The 17277-nt window shown below is 30.2% G+C and overlaps 1 protein-coding gene across 5 annotated transcripts in view; it reads left to right on the top strand.

Annotated features, from left to right (window-relative positions):
- Positions 1 to 11170, top strand: part of LOC136984329 (epidermal growth factor receptor kinase substrate 8-like) — an 89495-nt gene extending 78325 nt beyond the window's left edge. For all 5 annotated transcript variants that reach the window (XM_067281264.1, XM_067281260.1, XM_067281261.1 and 2 more), the window contains 4 exons: positions 1215 to 1431; positions 3598 to 3733; positions 6188 to 6320; positions 9516 to 11170. In XM_067281264.1, coding sequence (XP_067137365.1) covers positions 1215 to 1431; positions 3598 to 3733; positions 6188 to 6320; positions 9516 to 9619 — 590 coding nt within the window. In that variant the 3' untranslated portion in view covers positions 9620 to 11170. The remainder of the gene's footprint in view (positions 1 to 1214; positions 1432 to 3597; positions 3734 to 6187; positions 6321 to 9515) is intronic.
- The last annotated feature ends 6107 nt before the right edge of the window (positions 11171 to 17277 follow it).

Genomic DNA, 17277 nt, shown 5'->3' with positions numbered 1-17277 from the left:
CTTTTCCTGACTCAGGTGTTGCGAGTACTAAGTCTGTTAACGGAAGTCATAAGGTGTCCTTCCGACGAACTTGTACGGAACATAGTCGGTTGTAACTTAGATTAGTGTATTGTGAATCTACTTTGTAAACATTATTTTTGGATTTATTTTGTATGTTCGTCTTGTCAATATAAACGTTGTGTTTTGTCAATCCGACTGGTGTTATTGTGAACATTACTCATGTGCTCGTCAACTCCTTTGTTACGGGATGGACTGTCGCATGATTATGAAGAATTGTACACATGCAGATCAACAATGTATGCTCATCTTGTAAATAATCGTAAAATAACTATTGGACCTGTAATTAGTTAGTGAATAGATGTTGTTAATTTTTTTTTGCATTATTAATCGATACTTGACCGATAACTATAGAGACGCTATCGTCAGTTAATTGCTGTATGTACATGTATCTTGACTGTTATAAATTGTTTCATCTATCTATTGGTTTTGAGGTGTGTTATATTGTTAAGTCCTCAGACACTCTTACCCCACTTAAGGTCGGGATTATTTTGGTACTTCCTAGACACTACAAGATCATTATAGACAATCCCACTGGACTAATGAGAATTACTGTACATTTAATTTCATATATTTATTTAGTCTTATATCTTACCTAAATGAATAATTTACTTAAGCAAACTTGAACTACAAATTAATAAGCTTGGTTGGTCAATGAAAGATAATTAATCTTAATGAGTATTATGCAATTTTGGCCTCAAAGATGTATTTCTCATAACATAACCTTGTCATTAAGCAACACAAACCCGTATAATTATGATGTACTAAGTTGATTAAATTTACTTTGCTCCAGAATTGACTAAGAAAAAAATCAAAACTTTAATAATCGAAATTGCCAGTATTGAAATTTAATAAGATAGGGAAAAATTTGCTATAAAATGCATTTTATATTTATATTTGAATAATTTTTTAGTTTTATATATTATAAAAATAAGCAATGGTATTTCAACATAATGTAAAAATATATTAAATAGATTGAATCAGAAATTTAAATTTATTAATTTATTTCAAGTTAATAATTTTTATGTACTGATTTAAAATTTTAATGACAATACAATGTATTGTTTTGAGAAATATGTTTTAATATATTAATTAAGAAGAAAAATTTTTGAATGTAAAATAAAAACGTTATTCTAAATTTAATTATTTAATATTAGCTCCACCACCAAAACCAGCTAAACCTCAAAAACAACCTAAAGATGCTCAAAATATGCTTCAGGAAGAACTTAAAGAAAGAATGACATTAGGACCTAAATCACATAAGAAGTTGGCTAGTATCCAACAACTAAAGCATATGCATTGTATTTATATAACACCTGAAAGCACTCCTTTAGAAGTTCAAAGTTGGTTAGAAGTGAAAGGATTTTCACCAAGGTAAATATTTTGAAAATTATTTTATTTATTATTATTTTTTACCTATTTATAAATTTACACATATCTATGAAAAATTGAGAAAAATTATCAGAAATAATTTACAAATTAAAGAAAGAAAATTGTTTTGATTGGGAAAATGTAAAAGTGTTTAATCTGTTTTATATTTTAATATTTTTAAAAACGTTTTCTAAGTCATGAATTATATAAAAAATGTCGTATTATTTTGCAACACTATATGATCTTATACAGCAGCAAAAATTATTGTAACTTTGTAATCTTGATCCTAAATCTAAACTACTATTGGGTATGTAGAGGATTATTACTTGAAATATACAAATATTTTTGTTAAAAATCTAGTTTATTGAAAGTTGCTTCAGATCTTTGCTAATCAAAACTCATTTTTATGTGACTTTGTTAACAACTAATTACTTGTTCAGTTACTGTTTTGTTTGTGTTTTTATATTTATCCCAGTTTGTCAAAATTTTTGAATCTGGAAAAACTGAATCAAGTAAGAGCCAACCAATCTGATCTATAAAAAGAATCTTCATAAACAAGTAATCATATAATCTTAAAATGTGATGTAGAAAGTGTAGTGAGAAATTTTCCAATACCTATTTTATAGAATAAATAAATCAGGTATGTTAATATTCAGTACGGATGACGGTAACTTGTAATATTCCATCTTGTAACATACTTATTTGAACTTGCAAGGACTAAAATAACATTTCTTGCTGAATCCCAATCCCTGAGACTTGCAAGGCTATTTGAACATAATTTTACCTACTACTGTTTCATCATCCAGTCTTCCTTAAATAAACAGAAATTGTTAGTATGATTAAATTTTTATATAGTATTTTGAATCTTTTTTATACTGGAAATGGTGAATTTTTCCCCCTATAATTTTAGAACATCTTGAATTCATAAAGATTGAAATTTTCTATTTTGTCTTAATCATCATGTTTATGGGCTGTTGATCTTTGAGTTTAATGCATAAATTGTAAAACTATCCAATTTGCTACTGTTGTCTTAAGTTTTACCTATGATTTGAGTTATGATATTGTTCTATTCAATAAAATGAGTTTAAAATATTATATTTGCTTAGTTACAATGAATACTGCTGGGTACTGTACATTTGAAGTCACTGAGATCATTATCATATGATCATAGAATTAATAAAAATTTGACAAACTAGTACAATATATATTACTTATACAATTATATTATATGAAATGCAATTCATATTATAATGCCAAATAGTTTTATGAAATTTTTTCCTGAAATTTCAGAAAATTATTTAGTAGTTATGTTAATCCTGATGCAAAGAAATAGCTATTTCTTTTTGGTAGGTTTAACATAAACAAATTTTTAGTTCTTTAAATATTTTCTGTATTATTGCTGTATGACATCATAAATAAAAACTCTTAAATGATTTAAATTATTGATACAATTTAAATGTAATAAAAACTATATTGAAGAAATAAAAATCATCTTCATAAGTTTGTCTCTCACAATCACTAGAAAATCCAAAGAGTTTTCATTTACAGAGACAACCTTTTATTGGAGACTGTTTCTGCCAGTGGATGTTTTTAATTGTTTTGCATTTTTTAGAGGCATAGCCTCTAATAAAAGGTCATTTCTGTGAATGAAACCCTTTTTTTTTAATATTTAGTTCTTGGTGATTGTGAATGATGGATGTATGAACATGATATTTATTTCTTCAATATAGTTTTAATATGCAAATACTTTCAACCATTTTTAATCAACCATTTAAATTAAAACAATGTTTTTCTTTATAGATATAATGATAATTATATTATAGTAATATTACATTTATATAATTTATGATTTCATTAATGAATTATATTTTTATTCATTTTTATTACATGTGAATATTCAAAATAGTCTATTCTGAATTAAAAAAGGCAGACTGTATATTTCACAACGTAAAAAAAAAAATTCATATATATAAGAAAACTAAAACATCTTCAATCTTCCTTCCTTTCCAATCAGCAGGAACAACCTTTTTTTCTGGTGATTGGACAAGGAAGAAGCTGAAGATATTTTAGTTTATATATATATATATATATATATATAATGTATGTATAGGTCTATTCTTTTAATGGTTTTAAATTATTATAATAGAAAATAATCTAAACTTTTTACAGGACATTAAAGATTTTGAAAGAAATGAATGGTGAAAATATGTTTGAACTTTCAAAAGAGCAAATGGAAAAATATTTAGGTCATGAAGAAGGAACAAGACTTAACAGTCATTTGACAGTTCAGAAAAATATTTGTGGTGTAAGTTTTTTATTTTTTTTTCTATAGAACTTTTCAAGTGTGTGTGGGAAGTTTTCAAACTTTTTAAAATATCATGACAGCTTGAATGCTTAGGAATATTTGGTAATGTCACATTTTATCACTTGCCTCTGTCAGTCAGATGAAGAATCAGCTGCTTTCCACTACTATGAAATGTAGTATATTCCACTATTTTGTTTAATCTTACTGCTGTGTACATCAGACAAAAGAAGTGTGTGATGGCTTCAGCAATTTTACTGTTGTTGCAAAATGTGCACAAGATTCTTGCACATGCTTTTTGAAATTTTTCGGTAGATTAGAACTTTCACAGAAACATTTTGAAATGGTAATGTAAATGATTGATAGTGAATGCATGAGTCAAACTCAAACAAATGAATAGCACATTTTAAAGAGGACAAACAGTTATGTAGATATTGTCATCATAAATTTCTACTTCTCAGGCTGGCTGGTAAAAAAAAAATACTATTCAGAGGTGATAAAACATTTGTGAAGGGCAATGAGATTAAAAATGCCTAACTCATGGGAAGAGAATAAATAATAATCTGCTATGACAAGCATCAGCACATTAGTCATTATTAGTTGATAGGTACAAAAATCTGAAACTCTTCTTTTAGAAGACTCCTTTTTGTTCTCAAAGCTGAAAATTCCACAGAAATTTTGAAGTTTTGAATCCATTGGGACATTGAAATAATTTTGATGGTAGAATTAGGAGCTATTTCAAAAGAATGAAGTGCAATCAAAAAGTTCCAAGACCGGCTGTGTAAAAAGAAAACAACATACTTTGTTTAATTTTGATATTCATTACCTCCAAAATAGTCCCTTCTGCATCAATATACCAATTCTGGAATTTCTACCAAGCATGGAATGCTCTGGAAGTCCTGTTCCTGAAGGGTGTCAAGCACCATCTGTGATTCACATTGGATGTCCTCTGCTGTCAAAACAGTAACCCTTCAACTTGAAATTTATCTTTTGGAACAAGAAATTGTCTGGCCAGATCCAACAACTACAAAAGTATGGAGCAACAGTGGTTCTAGTGTGAGCTAAAAATGTGCATGTTTTCAGTGCTGTGTGAAAGGGAGCCTAGTTATGTTCGAGCACCTAATTGCCATTGCACCACAGTTGAGATCTTTTGTGCTGAACATCACAGTAGGACTTAGCCTTCACTGTCTTGCCTGCAGGGATAAATTCTCAAATCACAATCCCAGAAACATCAAAGAAAATGATGAGCATGCTTTTGGTCATGCTTCAGACCTGCTTTGCCTTCAGTCTTTGCAATTGCAGATTTTTTCACTGCAAAGACTGCTTTATGGTTTCTGAGTTGTAGCCATAGAGCCTGTCTTCATTGTCAGTTAAGATCCTGGAAATGAAGGTTGGGTCATCATGAACTTGCTGATGGAGGTCCTCACAGACCTGGATATGGTTCATTTTCTGCTTAGTTCTTTGGAGCTTGGACATGATCTTTACTGCAATGCAGTGCATGTTCAATTCAGACATATAGATTGCCTGCAAAATGATCTTGGAGACATTGTCCTTGATGGTTATCTGATACTCTTCATGCATAAGATGTTGAATGTTCTCAACAGTTTCAGAGGTTGTCCTCAAGGAAGGTCAACCTGACCTTTTATCATCCTCCAGTGATGTTCTGTCCCTTTTGAAGTGTATGTTCCAATGGAAACACATTGCCCAGCTCATTGTTTTGTTGTTGTAAGCTTTTCAAAGAATTTCAAGGATCTCTGTTGCTGATTTCCCCAATTTCATATAGAATTTGATGTTAGCTCCATGCTCCAGTTTCAGATCCATGACGACACACAACAGCACACAGAAACATTGTCAAAAAGCTTTGTAACAGAATCTCTAACCAATGCAGCACATTTCCACTTTGCATACTGACTCATGAATACTATGTGCCTCTCTCACTGCATGCTTATGATTATGCAGTACCCCCTGCATCACCACAAGCTCAGTCTTAAAACTTTTTGTTCACACCATATAGTTCTGGGAATGCTTCCAAAAGTTGAATTACTGGCAGTGGAGAGGCCTATGATACTTTGATGACAATCTTATTACTTCTGTATATACAGTAGTTGTTTCTGAATGTTTAAATAAAAGGTTGTCTGAAAGTTTATTTTTTATGTAATCATATTTCATGATAATATTTATCTTAAAACATTTACAGAATTTTATCTAGAATTGTTTGTGATGATATAAACTACATAAAATTTTTCCAAAAATAAATTTTATTTTTTTAACTACAGAAAAAAATTTTATAAGATTTGGAATTCTTATATACTTTGTTTAAAAAATAACATACAGTATTGTAAAAGTATTTAATTTTTTAAAATTTTATAAATATTAAGTAAATAATATTACAATACTTAATATTCTAAGATAATTTTATGCAGTTTATTTGAGTAATTTTTATTCATTTTCTTTTAGTTTAAAGCATACAAACATCAAGAACTAAAATCTATTTTGGATAAAAGGAGGCAAAAAGTTGATGGTATTAGTGAACAAACCAACAAAGAAGTTTCTGATAATTCATTACCATCAAAGGTTACAAGTTCTAAAGGTTAGAAGGAATTAAATTTATACCTATATTATTCATAAATTTCTAAAACAAGGTGGTTTTTTTTTTTTTTTTGGAATTTCATTTATTTTGCATACTATTGTATTTGTCATCATATCAATAGGCAGAAGCAAGAAATGGATTATACTGTATTAATAACCACAAAATTTGTTGGCAATAAAAATCCTTTCAACTACAAAACCAACTTATTTTTAGATAACATTCAAAAATTTATACTAGAATACATAAAATTTTTTTTAAAATATATTGTGGTATTCAGCATTTGTAAAAAGCATTGATATAACACTTAGACTATCATAAAAATTCTTTTTCATGGAAAATTATTATACTCACAATATCTTTCAACAGGTATTGACTCACAATACCTGGGTTCTGGTAGAGAAACTTCCTGACTTCGGCATTAAACTATTTCTTTTTTATTATCACAAGCACTTTCGACGAGTTTATAATCGTCGTCTTCAGGTGAAACGAATTATTTTAAAAAACAAACGTGCAGAATGTTCTAAGGAGAACAGAATTTTTGAATTCAAAAACAGGCATCCGGTAATTCCGTTACGAACGCGCAAAAAAGATGTTGGCATGTTCGAAAATCATAAATCTACAGTGCGGGCGGCGCATGCGTGGAACTGACACCGCGATGGCGATACGATGTTAGGCGCGTTTCGTTGTTTAAGCGCCGATATAATGCTACCCACACTCCGGGTAGATCTAGAGTGGGGACATTACATGCTTCCGTAGTAGCTGTGAGAAGTGCTTCCCAGATGAGTAGAAGCCTTCCATTGCTGCAACACTTTATTATTTCCGTTCTGGACCACAGGGGGTTGTAGCCTTGCTCGAGAACTTCTTTTAGCGAGCTCTGTGGTATATTTTCCCTTTGCTACATCATCCTGATGCTCTGCTAGACGGGAGGCGAGCATTCTTGTTGTTGCTCCTATGTATCTTGTGCTAGCTCCCGTTTCCGGATTTTCTAGGTGTATTGCGTAGACTCCTGATTTTTCTAAAGTAGTTAGCTTGTCACGATCATTACAGATGCACCTACGTAGGCTTGGTAGAGGGGTTATAGGTAGATTGTAGTTGTACCGCCGAAAGATGCGACTGATGCGTATAGAGGGTGGTCCAAAATACGGCAACGGAATCTGGATCGTGGATGTTTTTTCTTTTTTGTGCAGCAATATACGTGGGAATAGGGACTCCTTTTGTGCAGCGTGGTATGTGGGAATAGGGACTCCTTTACCTATAACCCCTCTACCAAACCTACGTAGGTGCATCTGTAATGATCGTGACAAGCTAACTACTTTAGAAAAATCAGGAGTCTACGCAATACACCTAGAAAATCCGGAAACGGGAGCTAGCACAAGATACATAGGAGCAATAACAAGAATGCTCGCCTCCCGTCTAGCAGAGCATCAGAATGATGTAGCAAAGGAAAAATATACCACAGAGCTCGCTAAAGAAGTTCTCGAGCAAGGCTACAACCCCCTGTGGTCCAGAACGGAAATAATAGTGTTGCAGCAATCGAAGGCTTCTACTCATCTGGGAAGCGCTTCTCACAGCTACTACGGAAGCATGTAATGTCCCCACTCTAGATCTACCCGGAGTGTGGGTAGCATTATATCGGCGCTTAAACAACGAAACGGCCTAACATCGTATCGCCATCGCGGTGTCAGTTCCACGCATGCGCTGCCCGCACTGTAGATTTATGATTTTCGAACATGCCAACATCTTTTTTGCGCATTTGTAACGGAATTACCGGATGCCTGTTTTTGAATTCAAAAATTCTGTTCTCCTTAGAACATTCTTCACGTTCGTTTTTTAAAATAATTCGTTTCACCTGAAGACGACGATTATAAACTCGTCGAAAGTGCTTGTGATAATAAAAAAGAAATAGTTTAACGCTGAAGTCAGTGAAGTTTCTCTACCAGAACCCAGTTAAAACTTGGCGTGAGTTACCAAATTTATTTTACTCACAATACCTTTCAACAGGTATTGTGATTATATACCTGTTGAAAGGTATTGAGTATAATAATCTATATATATAATCAAGACGAGTTGATAATAATAATAATAATCAGCGCATAGCCCAAACAGTTAGGAGTTGAAAGTTGAAATTTGGTACACAGTTAGGGTACCAGATTTAAGTACCAAAGTGTTAAGTAACAATGGAGAACAAGAGAAAGCGACGTGCAAGATTTACGGGCGCTTGAAAAAAAAAGAAAAAGAGTAATATGTTGGAACATATTTGATTTTCAAATTTAAACAGATTAGTTCGATTTCTCTCGACCTTTCTTCTTTATGATATTCGATGAAAATCGAAGGATATAATCAGAACATGTCGTGAAAATCGAACAATATTAGAACATTCAATTTTCAAATTCAACCTTTCTTTAGAAAAACTTAGTTTGTTGATGAAATTACTATTTTTTGTGACTATAATGTAATAATCTTAATCTTCGTTACTTTTGTCCAAGCAACACCGGGCCTAGCTGCTAGTTTTCTAATATTTTTTGTGATTCTTAATTTTACATATTTTAAAAGTTAATGAGTTTACATCTCCAGAGCAGAATAATTTTATTTGGTTTGCTAATTTATCAGTAATATGTAATGTAATAGTCTCCATGTTTAAGAATTTGTCAATATTTCCCACAAAAATGCAAAATTCTGCAGAAACTACTCATTCAATTAGCCCCCTTGAGTTGTCTGTGCTTGCCTAAAGATTTATGCAACCATTTGTAATGAACAGAAAAAAATGCTTAAATGGGCTTAAAATGAGTGACACTTTAGACTCATGTTTATGAAAATACTTTGTTCTCAACTATTGAATAAAATTTTGACAAATTATTTACCTGATATATACATTCAAAGATGCCAAGCCATCCTACTCATATGATCAATTATCATTGAATAAAGGCAGTAAATTTTAGTATGATAAATTTAACTACCATCCCAACAAAAACATGAATCTATGAATATGGATGCTGCAAACCTGACTGCATATTTATTTCTTTGAAATTAAGTTTATAACAAAATTATTCTGCACTGAGTTTTGAATTTAAATTGTAGTAATTACATGTATTTTATTCTAAAATAAATTTTTCTTTTTACAAGTATATTTAGTCTACTTACTTTTAGTTTTATATATTATTTTAGTTTAATTAACAAATTTTAATTATTATGTAGAAGAAGAAGCCGATCCTGAAGTTGCTAGTAAAACTTTACGCTATCTCTTGAGAGATCAACGAAAAAAGATTGCATCTCATTTAGAACAAAGTGAGAATAAATGAATTTCCATCATTTAATTGCACTATTATTAAGTGCCAATTGTGTTGATTACAGTGAAGAAATGTATCCACAGCTGAAGAACAAAGCCTCGGTTGTCCATCGTAAACTTTGTGTTCAAATTGTGCCTCTATCTCTAAACTGTGCCATTATCTAAAATAATTAGAAACTAATCATTTATAATGTAAAAAAAATGACAAGATTTTTTAAATCATTCTCATTTGGAATGTGATTGCTCATATGGCATTTGTATAAAATTTCTTCTATAAAGTGTTTTAAAATAGTTATACAGTAGAATTTAATATATTAACTTTTGTAATTATTTTAAAATATGCAATAATGAATTTTTGGATATTTCATCTCTTGAAAAATGTTCTATATTGATTTTATAAATACAATTTTGTGCAATAATTTATAAGAATTTGACTGTGAAGATGTATAATTCTAATATTGTATTTATAAACATTCCATTTTTCTAAGACATTTTATAATTTTGAATGCAATGTGTTTTGTGAAAAATTCTTTTTATTGAAGTTTTTATATGATATATCAACAGAATGTGATTTCAGCTATTAAATTTTCCTAAAACACATTCATTCTTGCATTAGAATGCAGGAATGCATATTAGATTTAATCATTAGGCAATAATGATGATAGTTGTTAAATGCTATTAATATTACATATAATTTATTATTTAAGAAATAAGAACAGATTTAAATGCTTAAATATTAACATTTTTCATATTATTTAAAATTGATTTTCATAGATTTTTGAACTATCAAAATACGCTTTATTCCTGTAATTGTTGAATTTATATAATACTTTTTTAAATATTCAGTTATGTAAAGATATATTGTTCTGTAAAATTAACAGTTTAATGTTGTAATTAGTCAAATAAATAGATAAACAAAATATAAAATATCAATTTATTTTAAGCAATGAGGACCAATGGAATTTGTTACAAAAATTCATGAAGTATTTGTAATCCATTTTCATATATAACTAATTTGTATCTATTTACATAAGAGTATTTATACTCCTGATTTGTTTAATATCATGCACAAAAAAGAGCTTTGTGAGAAAAAAAATAAATAATTATATTCCATTCAGATGGCATTATACATATTTTACAGGAATAATGGACTATTTTCTTAATATTCAATTAGATCTAATTTTTATCCCAAACTGTAATTAGCAGTTGAAAAAAAATTACTGTTGTCTAAGTTTCTGTGATTAAAGATGAGCTTTGTATAATAAGAATACATGTAGAATGAGGATGCATTTATAAAATGATTCTCATTTTGTAAATGTGAATACGGTTCCAAATGCTCTTGTTATAATTTTGGGCATTATTAGCAATTACTTTGATGCAAATTTATTCAGTTAAATGTAATGTATTTAGATTTTTGAATTTAATGTTGACAATTAGATTTTGATTGACATGATTTTGTTATAAAATTTCAATTTGTTAACTGCCAAATATGGCAGGATTGATAAATAAATGACATTGAATTGATAATTTTGGATTTAATTAAAGTTTTCTTATTTATTAATAACTGAACTTTTTGTATATTCTTTTTATAAAATTAGATTTTATTCTAATTATTGAGAATTCGTTGTTGTGTTACAAAACAATAATTAATTAATATAAACACATTTACGATTTTTAAAGAAATTGACAGAGTAAAAAAGAACAAATATTTCTAAATGCGTTAAACACATTAATACTTATATACAATATGTGAACGTATGCATAAATGTGAGATAAACGATACAGAAATCGCTAAGTTAACTAAATTTAATTATACACCAGTAAAATAAAATATGTAATGACAAAAGATGAATTAATTTCGAACGTATTCGGCGTTGCTCCTTCCTCTTCCAACAAGTCTCGTAACCACATATATAACTTTAAAAGTCCGAATTCCGGTAACACTTACCATTCAATACCGGTAATTTTTAAAAGTCCAAAATCCCTGATAAAAATGTATACATTTCGGGTATTTACCATTTACTCAATGTTGGTAAATGTCTGGAGTTACCGGAATTCGGACTTTTGCTGTAACATATAGTACATTCCGGTTAATTGAGTCTGCCGTTTATTTCGGACATATATTGAAAGACGGAAACAAAACTAATAATTATATAAGGCAAATTTATTTCGCTTAAGTGGGACATTCCGTCGCTTTATCGGTACAGCATACGGAGTACAATATGTATTAATGGGCCAAATTAGAAAAGTTAGATGGATCACACGAATTTCAAAGCTACAGATGGATGGTTATCCCGCGATGGAAAACCTGACATGAAGTAAAATTTAAGAAGGCACACGGTGAACAAGCAGTGCTGACACTACGAGCGCCAAACAGTGGAAATCAACTAAATTGCCTGAATTGCTGCAGGAATTTGGTCCTGATCAAATCTACAATGCGGATGAAACAGGGCTTGTCATGCCAACTAGATGGTTTATGAATTATAAACATAAAGTACTGTCAGATTAAAAAAGAAAAAAAGCAATGGAATTGCATTACTGTATTGTGTTGCTATAATGTGTAAATAAGTGATAAACAGGAATTGTTAGTCATTGAAAAGCAGGCTAATCCTCGGTGCTTAAAAGTCTTAGAATAGACTATCAGTTGAGTATTAGGCCTATGCTAACAAGAATGCATGGATGGCTAAATATTTTTCTGAAATGGCTTACGAGTTGCGATGTAGAACTGCAGAAAAAGTCAAGAACATTCTACTCTTTGACATCTTTGTTACTCAACCGCATGTTGAGTGTTTGAAAGACATTCATCTGGAGTTTCTTTTGGCTAATACCACGCCCTTGATACAACTATTGGACATAGGAATCATTTAAAAAAAAAAAAAAAAAAAAAAAAAAAAAACATTGTATCGTCGAAGGCTAGTACAATACAACCTTAAAGCAATTGAAAAAATATCGTCATCCACAAAAGCAGACGAAATTAGTTCCAAGATCACTATTTTACAAACAATACAATATGCCGCTGGTACTTGAAATAAAATAAGCTGTAACACAATTCGAAACTGCTTTCTCATTGTGGTTTTAAGACTTCGGAAAAAGAAATGCCAGATATGACCGAGAGCGATAGTGAAATCGCTTATGAACTACAATATGATATTATTTACGAAGAATTTTTATATGTTGATAACAACCTTCTATGTTGCAATGAAAATGAGGATTGTCTAGATGAAATTATTGAACAAGTTGTTTCGGGAAAATACCTAAAAACTAAAGAAAATGAGGATAGCGATAGAGCTCCCGACCAAGACTTAGTGACCCAGGAAGAAAATTTATTTCTGGACTAAGACAATATTTTATTGAAGATGAAAACGAACGAAGTTCCATTGCTACGTTGGATGCTTGCGCTGATTTTGTTCCCTTGCAGAGTATAAAGAAAATACTTCAAGATACTCGATGAATTTCTACAAAATGTTATTTTTGCTTAACGCTATATTTTAACGTGTTATTTTTGAACTTGAATTTATGTACATATAGGTATTCACACTGAATATTAATTATAGTTTTCAATAAATAGTTACTGTCTGTATTGCTCATTTTCTATCGTATATTTTCTCTGTTCTCATAAAATTCGCTTTATTGCGACAGCCGCTTAATCGGGACAAATTAGTCAAGTCTCGGTGTGTCCTAATTAAGCGGAATCGATTGTATATATGTTTAGAGACAATCAGTCCCTTATCGTTTGGCAATCCCTTTTAATAGATATTTCCTTTATTTCTATTCTTTCATGGTTTTGACCTTTGAAGGATAGAAATAAAGGAAAAACCGACTGGCCGGAGTTCGTAACAAAGCGAATTTTTAGAGATTTTCAAATTTATAAGTTATATGGCGTAATAAATCCTATATGTTTGTATACTGCATTTGCCGGGAATTGTCAGTTATTCGATATAGGAAAAATTCAGAATTAAGGAATTTTCTGTTTAGAATTTTTCAATCGGAAAAATCAATGTGAATGATAAATTTCAAAGAGGAAAAACATTGTATAAAAAAGTTACTAGAAATGTCTAAAAATTGCCTTATTATGATATAAATTGATTTTTCTACACTGAAAAAAATTTTTTGACATACTTTAATTTTTCTTATTTCAAAGCTAAAATTATTATTTCGTTAATAAACTATGTAAATGTATTCTTATTCCTTTCCTAAAAAATTAATATTTCAAAATTTAAAAAAATATTTTTCTAATTTTTAGTTACCACACAACTAAGTTCGAATATTTTATGTCGAATTAATTTAGATCGCACCTATCTCTTCGTTAATTACAGCCGACTTTATTAGATAATTTGCATTAAACATAGTCAAACATTGTTCATTTCTAAAATTGGCGCTAATGCGAAAGAACCTCAATGATAATTATATGTAGTAGCCTATCGAGATCCACACCCAAGTACCTTATAAATTCGAGGGTTTGGAAGTCATTAAGTTTAGTGATAAGTGTGTCGTTTTCAACACAAAATCGCACATTTAATAATTCACAAATACTGAAGGGTTCTTTATTAATTTAAATATTTACGGAAACGATCCGTTTATATACACACATTGATGATGCATGGGAAGTTGCTGTAAGGAAATTTTGACTGCATGTTTCTTACATTCTTACCTTAAAAAATTATCATTAATTATAATGTTGATTCCATAATACTTTATTATTTTATACTATATTCTGCATTTAATTTCTTTATCCATGGAAAAATTAAATTATAAGAAGATTCTTTACTATTTAATTCACTGACTAATTCGTACGACCATAGGATTTGCGGAGCCCAATTGGAAACATTTTTTGCGAAGTTAAAATCTATAGAATCTTAGTGGTATAAATAAAAATTATTGTAGACTTTATGTCTTCAGATTGGTTTCCTTTGTGTCACCATCAATACAAAATCATAAAAAATATAACAAAATATTAAAAGTCGCATCAATTACCGAACCGATAAGAAGCAAAACATATCGTATTTAACGACTACCTCATATTTGTTCTAAAAAAATTCAACTAACATCACATTTATATTTGCAAAAGTAACAAACTTGACCTTTGTATTTTATCATTTTTGTGCCTGCTAGACATACAACTACTGTAATACGCCTTTATTCATTGGTCCTAAGTACAGATTTATATAAGTAAAACTTAAATACTTGAGTATGAATATAGGCCTGTAACACAAGTTGTAATAGAGATGTGTATGTGTATATATGTATAGAAATGTAATATTGTAATTTAATCACACGATACTGTTAAATAAAATTTTACACATTTATAGGTGTTTGAAAGCTGTTACACCTTGTTTGTCTTTTTAGCTTTTTTACGCTATTTTATGATCAATTAACGCATTTAATACAAGCACAGTACTGTAAAAGGAAGGTTTCAAAATATAAACAGTGTAAACAAACTCTACCGACCTTTTAAGAATTCAAGAGAAAATTAAAATCGTTATTGTTTTCTGCAAAACCTGTAACGCTGTATTAGTTGTATACGTTTCAATGTGTTGTTATATTTTATAAGACTAGATTAAATTACCCAATGGACTTAAAGCCAGACCTGCTTGGCTCACTATATCAAACAAGTTTGGCACTCCTTTTACTTATAATTTTTTCTTCCCTTTTCTCTAACATTTTCTTACTTTCTTCTTTCTTCTCACATATCTAAATTTGAAGTTTCATAGCATGTAAGTTTCGTTATGAAGTAAGAAATGATATTTTTCTTTAACTTAATTGGGTAGTAACTAAAAATTAGAAAAATATCTCAGAATTTTTAAATTGTGAAATATTTGAGGCGGAGCGTTAGCAAAGCTTCTTCAATGTGGCTTACAGAATAGTCTTGGTTCTCAAAACCTGTTCGATCGATTTTCGTAAAACTTTGCTATTTTCTATTAATAATGGCGAGGAATCCAAAAATGAAATAAGGGTCCATTTTTAAATATGAAAAGTAGGATTTCATGACTTCGTTTTCGATATACCGAGAGATGTATTAAAGTGACAACGTCCGTGCTCTGATGCGACTGAGAGCACTTAACGGAATTTAGACTCAGGGATCAAAAATAAAAACAGCATTGCGTGCGCCTAACGGAAAATAGGCGCGAACAACGAACAAAACACGAGAACAATGCAATTGTCATCGATTGTTTTGTTCTTGGATCTCTTCTACGTATCTGCAAGCGCAAGGATCGTGTATCCCATTGCCGGCGGGTACAAAGATCGCCTCTTCTGTTCCTAACAAGTGAAGTGATCACGTAATTCCGGCTACGCCTCAAATCTATCGCGATACGACAAAGTCGCGCGATGTCCTAGTAATTTTTCAAAGAAGGAATAAAAGTACATTTACATTGTTTATTAATGAGATAATAATTTTAGCTTTGAAATAAAAAAAAATTAAAGTATGCAAAAAAATTTTTTCAGTCTAGAAAAATCAATTTATATCACAATAAAGCAATTTCCAGACATTTCTAGTAACTTTTTTTATACGATAATTTTCATCTTACGAAATTTATTATTCACATTAGTATTTCTCAATCGGCAAATTCAAACTAAGAAAATTTCCTAATTCCAAATTCCTCCTATATTGAACAACTGATAATTCCCGGCAAATGCAGTATACAGACATATAGGATTTATTACGCCATATAACAAATAAATTTTAAAATCTAATAAAATTCCCTTTATTTTTATCATTTCTTGGTTTTGACCAAGACTGTGAAGAGACTGAAGAACGACAATGGACATGGTCTGACATTTTGAAAACAGACTATCTCTGAAAACTTAAGATTCTTACAGGAACTTCACCCGGATCACCAGAGCAGGTGGATGTAGAAGGCTGTCACTTTTACCATCTTGGCCATCATTTTACATATGTATTAATATGTGTGACGCATAATAAAAGATTTGTTCTTTTTACTCCATGTCAATTTCTTTAAACATCATAAGTCTTGGAAAAACAATCAATGATTCATTTCTGCCCAATCATTTCGCTCTAACTCACTGGTTAGTTCTTTCTACAGTCAAAATTGTTACACTTAATATTTGATACTATATTCTATAAATCAGGTCGTTTATTTGATAATCTTTCATAAGAGCGTTTCCAAAACTTGGATCTGCAAACCGTGAGATCCTCGAGTCAATTACAAAGTATCTGCGAAATGTTCGGAATACGTTTATTTCTCTGAAACTTTACTGGTATAATCAAAACAAGTTTCAAGTAGATCATTACTCAATTTTCTGAATTATTTGTATATATACAAACCTAGCTTCTCTAACAAAACTTACAATCTCTATCATTAAACGAATTTTGGCACTTGACAATTGATATACAGTATCTATTTATTGCAACGAATTCTCAAACCATCACTATAATCACTATAACCTGAATGATATAACGTTAGCAGGCGCTAACCTGTTTTCATTTAACAACATGGCTATCGATGTAAACACGATATAATAAATATTTAGTTTTAAATATTTTTTAGTTGTTAAACCCTCAGAGTGTTCTATTAAATCGAATATTCGTTATTTATATATTGATATAATACAAGAAACTTATTACATTAAATTAATCAAAATATCTTAACATTATTATGAACACTGAAAAGTCTTTACAATATTAAGGTATTTAGAAAAAATGTAATTTTT

Source organism: Centruroides vittatus, unplaced genomic scaffold, assembly GCF_030686945.1.
Source record: "Centruroides vittatus isolate TY-2023 unplaced genomic scaffold, ASM3068694v2 contig_913, whole genome shotgun sequence".
Taxonomy (NCBI): Eukaryota; Metazoa; Arthropoda; class Arachnida; order Scorpiones; family Buthidae; genus Centruroides; species Centruroides vittatus.
Note: the sequence above shows the minus strand (reverse complement) of the source record. Positions and strands in the feature narration are given on the sequence as shown.